The following is a 13,411-nucleotide window of genomic DNA, read 5'->3' as shown; positions in this document are numbered from 1 at the left end:
CAAGTCTCAGGGGTCCAGGATTATCTTCTGTGTCTGTGTTAATTGGTTTCCCTTTTCTTTGTTGAAGAGGGTCTGTGCAGTCTTTCTGCCTAGTCTGCCATCTTGCTGGAATCCCTGCCATTGGTTCTTGATCATACGCTACCTTCTGAAATGATTGAACATCGACCAATTCTTTTTGTACAGTGACTGTGTGCTCCTTCAATCATTTATTGATGCATCATGCATCGTTCAGTGTTTTGCCCACAGAATCCTTCCATAATGCAACTTGAGGCTTGAATTTTTTTCTTCAGTTCTTTCTGCTTGAAAAATGCCAAGTGTGTTCTTCCCTTTGGGTTTTCTAACTCCAGGTCTTTGCACATTTCATTATAATACGTTATTTTTCCCAGTCAGCCCCTGGCTTTTTTTGACTGATGATATTGAGTTTTTCCATCACCTCTTTCCACAGATGTAGTCAATTTGATTTCGGTGTATTCCATGTGGCAAGGTCCATGTGTATAGTCACCATTTATGTTCTTGAAGAAAGGTATTTGCAGTGAATAAGTTGTTGGTCTTTCAAAAATCTGTCATGTGATCTCCAACGCCATTTCTGTCGCCAAGGCCGTATTTTCCAACTATTGATACTTCTTTGTTTCTAACTTTTACATTCCAGTCACCAGCAATAATCAGTACATGTTGATTGCATGTTTGGTAAATTTCAGACTGCAGAAGTTAGTAAAAATCTTCAGATTCTTCATTGTTTGCTTTGGTGGTTGGTACATAAATTTGAATAACAGTATTAACTGGCCTACCTTGTAGGCGTATGGATAGTATCCTATCACTGACAGCATTGTACTTTAGGATAGATCTTGACATTCTTTTTGATGATGAATGTGATGCCATTCCTCTTAATTTATCATTCCTGGCATAGTAGCCCACGTGATTTTCTTATTCAAAATGGCCAAAAACAGTCTATTTCAACTTACTAATGCCTGGGATACCAATCTTTATGTGCTCCATTTCATTTTGACAACAACTAGTTTTCCTAGATTCATACTTTATACATTCCACATTCTGATTATCAATGAATATTTGCAGCTGTTTCTTCCCATTTTGAGTTGTGCCCCATCATTAAATGAAGGTCTCAAAAGCTTTCCTCCACCTGCATCTTTAAGGTCTACTCCACTTTGAGGAGGCAGCTCTTCCCCAGTTGTATTTTGAGTGCCTTCTGATGTGAGTGGCTCATCTTCTGGCACTGTATCAGACAGTGTTCTGTGGCTCTTCATAAACTTTTCCAGTAAGAGATGGTGTTTCACTGCTATTCATAAGATTTTAGTGGCCAGTTCTTCCAGAAGTGAATGGGGGCCTGTCCTTCTTTCCAGTCTGTCTTCATCTGGAAGCTCCACTGAAACCTGTCTACCTTGGGTGACCCTGCTGGTATTTGTAGTACTGGTGGCATAGCCTCCAGCCTCACAGTTACACACAAGCCACCACAGTCTGACAAACTGACAGACGAGTGGTAGAAAGCTCTTTTAGTTCTGCCCATAAGTGCCCAGAGAAGCATCCCACTCCACCAGCAAGCCTCCTGCCTGAAGGTACTCAACTGTGTGCTTGGAAGCCCATAACTCTGTCTTGTGCTGGTCTCTTGGTTCAGCTGCCTGTGCTGTTGCACTTTCTCTGCCATTGTTTCTCTCCACCTCAGCAAAGTGTTATAGTTCTTGCTCTCTCCTGGATGGAGGAGGTTCAGAGCAGGCGTCTTGAGTCCAAAGGATGCACTACACTTCTGGATCTTCTTTGTTGATGGTAGTGAGAATCCCTTTTTCTACCTCTGGGATGGCCTATTTTAACCCTAGCAGGATGGCAAAACTGACCAATCCCCATATTAGGGTTCCATACACAATATTTGCATGGTTCTACCCCCAAAGATAGAACCAACTGCTCATCTGCAAGTTCAACTTGAAGTTAAAGACAATTAAAACAAGTCCAAGAGAGCCAAAATATGATCTTGAATATATCCCTCCTGAATTTAGAGATCATCTAAAGAATAGATTTGATGCATTGAACACCAACAACTGGAAACCAGAAGAATTGTGGGAGGCTATCAAGAACATTATCCATGAAGAAAGTGAGAGATCACTAAAAAGACAAGAAAAGAAGAGAAGACCAAAATGGATGACAGAAGAGACTCTGAAACTTGCCCTTGAGCGGAGAGTAGCTAAAGCCAGTGGAAGAAATGACAAGATAAAAGAGCTGAACAGAAGATTTCAAAGAGCAGCTGAAGCAGACAAAACCTATTACTATAAGGAAATGTGCAAAGACCTGGAGTTTGAAAACCAAAAGGGAAGAACACACTCAGCATTTCTCCAGCTGAAAGAATTGAAGAAAAATTTAAGCCTCAAGTTGCAATATTGAGAGATTCTATGGGCAAAATATTGAATGATGCAGGAAACATCAAGAGAAGATGGCAGGAATACACAGAATCACTGTACCAAAAAGAACTGATCGATCTTCATCCATTTCAGGAAGTGGCATACGATCTAGAACCAATGGTACTGAAGGAGGAAGTCAAAGCTGCAATAAAGGCATTAGCAAAGAACAAGTCTCCGGGAATTGACAGAATACCCACTGAGATATTTCAACAAATGGATGCCCCATTGGAGGCACTCATTTGGTTTTGCCAAGAGATTTGGAAGACAGCTACCTGGCCAACTGACTGGAAGAGATCCATATTTGTACCCATTCCAAAGAAAGGTGATCCCACAGAATATGGAAATTATAGAACCATATCATTAATATCGCACACAAGTAAAATCTTACTGAAGATAATTCGAAAATGTTTGCAGCAGTATATTGACAGAGAACTTCCAGTATATTGTCAGAGGTGCAAGCTGGATTCAGAAGAGGATGTGGAACAAGGGATATCATAACTGTTAGATGGATCTTGGCTCAAGGCAAAGAATACCAGAAAGATGTTTACTTGTGTTTTCTTGACTATGCAAAGGCATTTGATTGTGTCGATCATGACAAATTATGGATAACATTGAGAAGAATGGGAATTCCCGAGCACTTGATTGTACTCATGAGGAACCTGTACCTTGACCAGGAGGCTGTCGTTCGAATGGAACAAGGGGACACTACATGGTTTAAAATCAGGAAGGGAGTGCATCAGGGTTGTATCTTTCCCCCATACTTATTCAATCTATATGCTGAGCAAATAATCCGAGAAGCTGGACTATATGAAGAAAAATGTGGCATCGGGATTGGAGGAAGAATGATTAACAATCTGAGATATGCAGACGACACAACTTTGCTTGCTGAAAGTGAGGATGACTTGAGGCACTTGCTAATGAAGGTTGAAGAATACAGTCTGCAGTATGGATTACGTCTCAATATAAAGAAAACAAAAATCCTCACAACTGGACCAATGAGCAGCATCACAATAAATGGAGAGAAGATTGAAGTTGTCAGAGAATTCACATTGCTCGGTTCTACAATCGATGCCAACGGAAGCAGCAGTCAGGACATTAGATGACATGTAGCCTTGGGAAAGTCAACCGCGAAGGAACTGTTTCAAGTGCTGAGGAGCAAGGATATCTCCTTGAGGACTAAGGTGCGCCTACACAAACCATGATATTTCTAATCACCTCCTATGCATGTGAGAGCTGGACAATGAATAAGGAAGACCAAAGAAGAGTTGATGCTTTTGAGTTGTGGTCCTGGCGAAGAATGCTGAAGGTACCATGGACTGCTAAAAGAACTAACAGATCTGCCCTGGAGGAAATGCACCCAAAATGCTCCTTGGAAGCGAGAATGGCCAGACTTTGTCTCACCTATTTTGGTCATGTTGTCAGAAGGGATCATTCCCTGGAGAAGGATGTCATGCTTGGTAGGGTGGAGGGTCAATGAAAGAGGGGGAGGCCTTTAACGAGATGGATTGACACAGTGGCTGCGATGATGGACTCAAGTATAGCAGGGATCGTGGAGCTGGCGCGGGATCAGCCAGTGTTTCGTTCTGCTGTGCATGGGGTTGCTATGAGTCGGAAATGACTGGACGGCACCTAACAGCAATGACAACAACTCCCAAAGGGGTGTCATGTACTTTATTTACATTATTAGCTAAAGAAAGCATGGTTAAAAGAGCCATGTAAAGCACAATGGTAATGTTTTTATGACTTCAAAATAGGACATAGCCACAGCAGAACCATCAAAACAAGAACTAACTTGGATGTGATCTCATTTCCAGGTCCCACCGACATTCCACCAGTTTCCCTAAAACACTGGGCAGTGTTTTGTTCTATTGTACATTTTTTTCTATTGTACATTAGTTTACAAGTCTAGAGTTTAGTCCAGGCTCACACCATATGGTGAAATCGTATCTCATAGTACCTTTCCACCTGGTACACCCCACCCCCTAGTCTTCCTTGTCCTTCATGGTGTTGACATTTTCCAAGAGTACAAACCAGTTATTCTGTAGAATGAATGCCCTTCAGTTTGGGTCTATCTGATGTTTCCTCATGACTATAGGCACTTGACTGCTAACCAGAAGGCTCGTGGTTCAAACCCACCAGCCAATCCTCGGAAGGAAGGTTAGGCAATCTACTTCTGTAGTGATACCACCTCAGAAACCCAGGGAGGGGTCGCTATGAGTCGGGTCCAACTCGATTGCAAACAACAACAGCAACATATGCAGATTATATATTTTGGGCAGGAAACTCACAGAAGTTTCTAGAACATTTCATCAGGAGGGGCCCATGTTGATTTGGTCTATTACTGGTGATACTAACTTTTTCATTGGTTAAGATAGTGTCTGCCAGGCTTCTCACTGTAAAATTAAGGAATATTTTGTACTTAGAAATTAGAAAGTAGTCCAACAATATTTGTTGGGAGACATTTTGAGCCCCTGTACAATACCCCTACTAGTTTAGCACCCATGGGTGAGCCTTGCCTGACTCAGGTACAGCTCTGATAGTTGCCTCCATTTTCACATTCCATCTACATTCCTTGACAGTGGGCTCAAGGCGTCAGGGATTGTGAAGATGGCACAGAATGGGGCAGTGTTTTGTTCTGTTGTCCATTAGGTCTCTGAGTCGAAACCAACTCAATGGCACCTCACACCAACAGCATCTACATTTGTTAGCTGGCATTCCAAGAAAGGTAGAGCTTTGCCTTCACCCCATTTATTTGTTTTTTAAATCTTAATGACCCATGAATTTCCTTTTTGTTGAGTGGGTTGTAATTTGTAGTTGTCATTATTTTATTTTATGTCATATTGTCCCAGATTGACCAGTGTCAGCCCCTTCTTGCTGGCCGCTGTGTCCTTTTTGCATGTCCCTGTTATTCTTTGAGTACTTTCTTACTTTCTGGCACAATGGTTAGGCCCATCTTATGCTTTCTGCACACCAGTCCTGGAATCAACCGTTTATCCAAGGTTCCTTTTAGTGGAGAAGGTATTCAGAAACCAAGATCTGGGTGCTAAGTATGCGTATTCCTCCAGGGGTCACCAGTGGATGCTGAACTAGTGGGCAAGAGTCTGATGAGAACAGGATATGTACGTGGTCTCAGAATATCTCCCGACAAATATTTTTTGATTGCTTTTTAATTGCATTTATTGTAGTCTCTCTCAGCAGAGAGATCTAGAAAGTATAAGTTCATAGGTGCATATATATTTATATACATATGTAGCTGGACATATGTGCATAGGCACATACACATATGTATCTGGTTCTATAGCTGTCTATATGTTGAAGACCATGAATCATACCAGTGGCTCCAATACCAGTCCAGTATCACAGGATTTCCTCTAGCCATCTTTTGTCCCATATTTGTAAATCCTGCTTCTGCTAGTGAGGGGCCTGACTCCATCATCACTAATATATTTTCTTATTTGCTCAGTTCCTATATGTAAGCAGTCTGTTGACCACACTGGCCAAACCCCTTTGGCCCTGATGCCACTGACAATGCTGGCATATGTATATGTATGTTTTTTAAGTACCAGTCCACTAGTGAGACCAATGTAGTTTAAGAATTCTGGGTGGTTCTTTTTGTCCTTAGGGTGTATCTCATTAGGGATGTGTAGTTATCCCTTGGCATCCGCAGGGTATTGATTCCAGGACATCCCTGCAGATATCAAAGTCTGCAGATGCTCAAGTCCCTTATATAAAATGGTGTATTATTTGCATATAACCTACTCATATCCTCCTGTATACTTAAAATCATCTCTAGATGACTCATAGTCCCTAATACAATGTAAATGATATGTAAATAGCACTTTACACACCCTCTTAACCTTTAAGGGGTTGCTCTGACCACTTAATTACTCTCCCACCCCCACCCTGAATATTTTCAATCTGTGATTTGTTGAATCAGCAAATGCAGAACTCATGGGTATGGAAGGGCTATCTGTATAGTCAAAATACAGTGTTAAATATACTTAAAATAATTGTCTGGGTTCTATCACCAACTTGATAAATAGTTAGGTTCATTTGTTTTAATTTGCTTTCAATATAAAGGGAGTCCTCTTTTTTTTTTTTTTTTTAAAAAGAAAGCTAAAATAAGTTTAGTTTTTTAATTAACAAAAAGGTTTAAATGAGTCCAAACTCAAACTAGGAAATAGGATATATTCAGAAAGTTCTAGCTTCTGTTCCCTGCCTCCTCCCATGCTTCTCTCCTCTGTGTGTGTGGTGTGTGTGCGGAAGTGTGCATGAATTCATGTTCTGGAGGTCATGTCATAGCATACACAGAGCTTCAGCCAGAAACAGGAGGTCGAGTGAATCACACAAGGCATGAACTACACCTACAGTGCAGTTCCTTTCGTAGGAGTCCCCAGAAGGCAAAACCAAACAAAGTATTGTTTAAAGATACAAAGGTGGGAAGGAAAACCAGGGGCATAAACACAAGTTCAGGAGCATGGTTTCCCCTTGGAGCTTCAGGGCCTGCTGTGTTGGCCTCCACAGGCTCTGCCCCTGCACTTCTAGCACCCTGTCCTCTCCATTCATGGTTTTGTTCCCCATTGGAGACATGGTACAGGAAGCTGCCACAAGCCACTGTGCCTGTCCTGATGCTGCTTGGGTCTGTTCTCTGGCAGGTTACCTTCAGGGCGAGCAGTGGCAAGCCCCTGGCTGTGCTCTGCCTGGCCGTGGAGCCCCAGCCCCACGTGGTGGACCAGGTCTTCCGCTTCTACCACCCAGAGCTCACCTTCCTGAAGAAGTCCATCCGCCTGCCTCCATGGCACACGCTTCCAGGCAAGTCCTCATGATGCCCCCAGGTAGCAGGTGGCAGCATACTACCTCACGATGCTCATCAGTGAACTGCAGGTGACAACCTGCCTTATTGTTTGAAAAGGTGCTTTCCTTCCCTCCCCCAGGATGAGTCCACCCTTCTGAAAATCACAGTTCCTTGACTCAGGTCTGCTATTCAGACATGGGTGTGGGGTGGCTAAAAATGGGCCAGGCTGGAGTGGCAGTGGCCACGGTGTCCCTGAGGCCCACACTGACTCACGGGTGCAGCTCCCTCATCTCAGCGGTGTCCATGTCAGACGTGACATCTATGTATCTATTTCACTGTAGGCACCTCTTTAGCCCCTGTGTCAGGCTAGGCCTGCCTTGGCCAGTGACTGAGACGTGACATGCTGCAGGACTGTCTGCCACATGGGCTGGGCTGTCGAGAAAGATGTGTGTGTTCTGATGTTTTTCCTCCTCCAGGTGCCCGTGTGGGAACACCTGGTGAGGATCCCCCAGTCCAGGTTCGCTGTAGTGACCCCAACGTCATCTGTGAGACACACAGTGTGGTATGTCTGTGACCCCGGCCTGGGGAGTGTGCCTCTCAGCCAGGCTGCTTCACAAGCCCCACGCCCCCATCTTCCCCCTCGTCTCCTAACACCCTCTCTGTCTGAGGTTCTGGGCTGTATGCTTCTTCCCATGATGATGAGGGCTGTGCTGATGTCCTTGTAGAGTTTTGTGAACGAGTTTTCATTTTTTTTTTCTGGTAGCAGATCAGTTCCTTGATCATCTGAATTTAAGTTAAAAAAAGGTGTGGAACAAAGGGACTGGAGTGGGTGGTAATTAAGGCATTTATTAATTGCCTTTGTGTAAAGGATAAAGGCAATAATTGTATCAGGGTTGATTAGGAAGCTGGATAAAATCTCCTGCAGAATATAATTATCAAAATCAATATAAAATCAAGAACTTAATGATTTTCTCTTTTGTAGTGAGGGAAAAAAAAAAACCCACAATGCATTCTGACTAGTATGCAGGGTCTCCCACACCACATGCAGAAAATAAATGAGTCTGTTGCAGGCAGGGGCTGGTCCCACCTGGTCACTCTCCCCACAGATCTGGATGCTGGGGAGGGGAGGGCTGGCGTGCCATGGCATGTATACCAGTGGTTGCATCGTCTGTTGGCAGGGCCCTGGGGAGCCCCAAGACGTGTTCCTGAAGGTGGCCAGTGGTCCAAGCCCAGAGATAAAGGACTTCTTTGTCACTATCTATGTGTGAGTAACAAATGTCAGCCACCTGTGGAAGGTGGGAGAGGTGGTGAGGAGTCAGAAGCTGTGGATGCTGTCACTTGGGATGGGAGCTGAGTTCTGGAGCTGGGAGGCACTTCAGGAGGTATCCTGTCTGCTGCGGAGGCACAGACGGCCTGGCTGGCCATAGGGGCATGGGTGCCACTCTCCAGGGACTCATTGGTTCCCCTGGGGCTCGCTCCTGCAGGGCCAGGCCCCAAGGAAAGAGACGTGGCAGCACCCACTGACACTGGCAGCCTAGTTACTCTGCTGAAAGTTGAAGCAGACTTCTTTTGGGCTCACCTAAGCTGTGTACATCCCCAGGGAGGTTCACACTGGATGATCACTGTCCTCGTCATGTCTGGAGACTGCGATCAAATACCCCTTGCTTTCCTCCCCCAGGCCGGGCAAAATAGCTCATTTTTTTATTTTTTCCTTATAAGTTCTAGTTCCAACCCCTTTGAGGGTCCTTTAGAACTGGTTCAAGGTGCAAGATTTCTGTAGTATTTCTAAGAATAGGGTAGGGACTGTGCCTGGGGGTGGGGGCTGCACCATGCATCTTGTGTGGTACATGGACATTGAAGAGTAAATCTGCAACGACCCAAAGATGTGGAGAGTGGGATCCTGGTGGGGTCTGGCAGCACTTCAGAGGTGGACACAGAGTCTCTCACACCACATGCAGAGCCCACTGAATTCAGGCCTGTGTCCCATCCAGGTCACATCTGTCCTTCCACACACATTGTGTGGCCCCTGGCTTTGCCTCAGGACTCTGCTTTGGGATTTGAACTTGCCTAGGTGCATGTTTGGTGAAAGCTTCAGTTGTGTTCAGTCATTCACGTGGTTCTTGGGCCCCCATGTGGCTGGGCAGAACCCAGGTGCAGAGTAGAGTGAGGAATAGGTCACAGCTACCATGTAACCTTCTAGTTTAGGTGGGAGGTAGGTGGGACTGCCAGCTAGGGGAGGGCAGTTGGGCCCACTCCATGTTCTCGGGCCTGCCTTGTATACAGGCAACACTTTGGCCTCTGTCCCTGCTTGGCTCTTGGGGCTTGGCTTGGTGCTGCCAGGCTTCTGTCCCCCATGATGGGCTTCTGTCCTCCAGGACTCCCTTCTCCCCAGGGCCCCCCCTTGGGTGGGCACAGACCCCTCTGTCCTGCTGACCCTCAATGACTCCTCTTCACAGGGAGGCCCTCCTCCCCCCAGAGCTCCCTTTCCCCCAGGGCTCCCATTCCTTAGGTCTCTCTCCCCTCCTTCCCCTTGGGGCTCCCCCATCCTTGAGCAGGTGCAGACCCTTCTGTCCTGCCACAGGGATCGCTGGATGGCAGCGCCCATCCAAATCTGGCAGCTCTACCTGCACTCCCTGCAGCGCGTGGATGTCTCCTGTGTCACAGGCCAGCTGACCCGCCTGTCCCTGGTCCTTCGGGGGACACAGATGGTTAGGAAAGTGAGAGCCTTCACCTCACACCCTCAGGAGCTAAAGGTACAGCCTGACGGGGGGCCACTGGGCTGAGCTCATGCCTCCTCCCCACGCCCCACGGCTTGGCCCCAGACATGATCATGATGGGGACTTCCATATAGCTCAGTGGGTGGTCCTGGTGATGGACTTTTATAAGACCTTTCATAACAAAACGTGTTTTTTCTTGTTTAACCAAAGTCCTCACCAAAATCACCTTTTACTAAATATGTCATTCATAGGATGATTGACATAAACCTCAAAGGCAAACCTTTATGATTATTAAAATCTAAACATTACTAATTACTGGAATGAATGTTGCCATAATTATGTACCTGAAGTCCCTTGATGGCACAGACAGTTAAGTGCTTGGCTACTGATGCTAGTGTGCAGAAGAAAGTCCTGGCAATCTATTTCTGAAAAAACAGCCATGGAGAGCCTGTGGAGCACAGTTCTCTGATACACCTTGGCTCACCGTGAGTCGGAGTTTGGGTTTAATTATGCATCTGGACGGCAAGGCACGTGCAGGTATTCCAGTGGGTGGGGCTTAGGCAGGGGGTGTTGAAGCCCTATCTGTCGAGAGAACACAGGAAGGAGCCACCGTGGAAGGAAGGACCATGACCTGTGTAGCATGAACTTGGAAGGCTAAGGCATTCAGATTTCCCCTCTCGCTGCTTCTGACATCATGTAGGACCTGGCCCCAGGTGGGCAGTGCTGCCCCTCAGGCAGGCACCTGGGTCCCTTGCTCTGGGGCTGGAAACTCCTTTCCCACCTTTCTTCCCCACACAGCTTCTGGGTTTCTCCTAGTTAACCAGGCTGAGATCACTCTGGAAGCTCTTTGTTTGTACATAGGGGAGAACACACCCCTGACCTAGCTTCTCTCTTGTGTTTCTTGGAGACGGACCCCAAAGGTGCCTTCGTGCTTCCTCCTCATGGCGTGCAAGACCTGCATGTGGGTGTGCGGCCCCAGCGGGCCGGCAGCAGGTTCGTCCACCTCAATCTCGTTGATGTGGATTTCCACCAGCTCGTGGCCTCCTGGCTCATCTGCCTCTCATGCCGCCAGCCTCTCATTTCCAAGGTCAGTGCTGATGCTTGGAGGCCACCAAATGGGGGCTTACTGCCTAGCACTGGTGGGCCTTTGCCGCATGATCTGGGTGGTGAGGTGTTATCTGGCTGTCACCTGTGCTCCCAGGGAGGAGGTCCTTCCATGTAAGGCTGGGCAGGGGGCTGGGTGTTTACCCCTTTCCTATCTGTGTCTTCTTTGGCCAGAAGCTCCTGAGTGTGTCTGTGTCTGTCTGTCATTGCTCTGTCCCAGCTCGAGGGTCACATGGTACAGAGCAGGCTCAGGAAGCACTTCAAGAAGGAAGGGACGGCTGTGGCCCCAGGTCTAATGACAGTGTCCCTGCCCTCTCTCCCTGCTCAGGCCTTTGAGATCACATTGGCTGCAGGTGAAGGGAAAGGAGCCAACAAGCGGATCACCTATACCAACCCTTACCCATCCCGGAGGGTGTACCACTTGCACAGCAACCACCCTGACCTTCTGCAGTTCAAGGAGGACTCCTTTGAGGTGCGGGGGTGAGGACTGGGCACTTTGGGTACTGGTGGGGCTGGCGCACAGTGGGCGGGAGACTCTGAAGGCCCTGCTTCTCGTGGAGCCCAGATGCTTCCGGAAGTGCAGTGGTAACACTGAACTGAAGAGCAATTCAGTTAATGATGGAGGCTTCAAAGAATCCTCAGAATGTGGGGAATGGCACCCTCTGCTTTGGGTTAAATCCTTAAACAGCAGGAGGACTCCTGATGGGCAAGCTCTTGTGAGACCCGCCTTCCTGGCCTCCCCACAGGGGAGGCCTTGCACCTCCTTCCTGTGGTTTCCGCTCAGTTTATCCAGAACTGTCTCAAAGGCCACTTGCCTCATAAACAAGACCTCTGTGTATCTTACAGACAGCGCAGCAGAGCACTCTGTCAATTAGTACAGGGTGTTGATTGCAGCTTCTCCTGTGGGTGTGGGCAACAGCAGCTGTGTCCAGGGTTTTCACAGTGATGTTGGAAATTTGTCTAAGAAAGTAAGCTAGTGTTAGGGTCTGACTAGCATGTCACTGGGCTGAGCCTGCTGTCTGCCTTTGTGAACTCTGTCCCTGAGGACCCCCGGTTGGCCTCCAGTTCTGATCTTCCTGGGGTGCTGGGAGCAGCAGTGTAAGGCCATGCATTTGATGCATGCACCCAGAGGACTAAAAATCCTTCATGGACCTGTGGGCCCTGGTGTCTGGTTGAAACAGATGTCAGCGTGCATGAAGCTAGGAAAGAAGGTAGGACAGGCTCAGTGGTGGTTCTGACCCATCTTTCCAGGTCAGAGGAACCCCTGGTGGGCAGGCAGTTAAGCAGTTGACTACTAGCGAAATGGTTGGTGAAATGAACCCACCCACAAACACCTCAGGAGAAAGGCCTGCATCTACTTCCGATCAAGCAGCCATTGGAGACCTTAGGGTGTACAGTTCTAGTCTCACATACATGGGGTTGCCATGGTGGAGCCTACTCAGTGGCAACTGGTTTGGTTTGGTCTCCCCAGGTCGGAGGAGGAGAAACCTACACAATTGGGCTACGGTTTGCCCCAAGTCAGAGTCCTGGAGAGGAGGAGATTCTCATCTATATCAATGACCATGAAGACAAAAACGAAGAGACGTTTTGCGTGAAGGTTGCCTACCAGTAAAGGGATACTTTGCAGGAATGCGCGGTCTCTGCATCTGTCAGCACCAGCCTCTGCGCTACTCGGGGAAAGCCTCGTCCTCTCCTTAGTACTCCCCAGCTATGGCAGCCATGGACGGCCCTGCACCATACGCCCTTTCCTCCTGGCTTCTCTGCAGCATTTGACCTCAGATGATCTGCCCTGATGACCTATGAACTTAGCCAAGGGGTGGGGAGACCACCGTGTGCTATTTGTGATGCCCATGTCCAGTCAGGCTCCTGCCAACACCATACCCACGGAACAAGACCCAGACTTGGCGTGCACAGAGATGCTGGCAGTGTGTTGCCCCTGCCTGGCTGCACACGAGGCTCGATGCTGCTGCAGACAGGAGTTGCCCTCTGACAAAGTCGTCTGATTTGCTTTCAACCAAGTGGTTTACTGATTTTTAACAAAATGCACTCTATGAATCATCTTAACTGATAAAATTATGTCTTTCTCACTCCATTTTATATAGGTATGTTTTTTGATATACAATGTTCATACTGGCATTATTTCATAACTTTTTAAAATTATTATGCAAAACACTAAACTTCTACACATTTTCTCTTTCAAAAGTTTTCTTGAGTGTTTTCTGTCTCCATCATAAGCCTAGTTTCCCATAGGGAAATGTGCATGAGGGACACTCAGGTGGCCCATACCAGCTGCTCAGGAGGGTGAATTCATGTAGGCCTAGCCAGAGAGGGTGAAGACATGGAATCCTGCTAGAATTGTGCAGGAGGTGGCTGGAATGGAGCGGGCTGCT

The 13,411-nt window shown here is 47.0% G+C and overlaps 1 protein-coding gene across 1 annotated transcript in view; it reads left to right on the top strand.

Moving 5' to 3' along the window:
• NPHP4 (nephrocystin 4) overlaps window positions 1-12,633 on the top strand; it is a 188,447-nt gene extending 175,814 nt beyond the window's left edge. The window contains exons 23-29 of the mRNA XM_007942564.1: window positions 7,061-7,217; window positions 7,677-7,762; window positions 8,379-8,464; window positions 9,782-9,953; window positions 10,825-11,004; window positions 11,350-11,493; window positions 12,493-12,633. Coding sequence (XP_007940755.1) covers window positions 7,061-7,217; window positions 7,677-7,762; window positions 8,379-8,464; window positions 9,782-9,953; window positions 10,825-11,004; window positions 11,350-11,493; window positions 12,493-12,633 — 966 coding nt within the window. The remainder of the gene's footprint in view (window positions 1-7,060; window positions 7,218-7,676; window positions 7,763-8,378; window positions 8,465-9,781; window positions 9,954-10,824; window positions 11,005-11,349; window positions 11,494-12,492) is intronic.
• The last annotated feature ends 778 nt before the right edge of the window (window positions 12,634-13,411 follow it).

This window comes from Orycteropus afer, unplaced genomic scaffold (assembly GCF_000298275.1).
Source record: "Orycteropus afer afer isolate SDZICR_OR568_19922 unplaced genomic scaffold, OryAfe1.0 scaffold00094, whole genome shotgun sequence".
NCBI lineage: Eukaryota > Metazoa > Chordata > Mammalia > Tubulidentata > Orycteropodidae > Orycteropus > Orycteropus afer.
The sequence above is the reverse complement of the archived record's forward strand: the minus strand, read 5'-3'. Positions and strand labels throughout refer to the sequence as shown.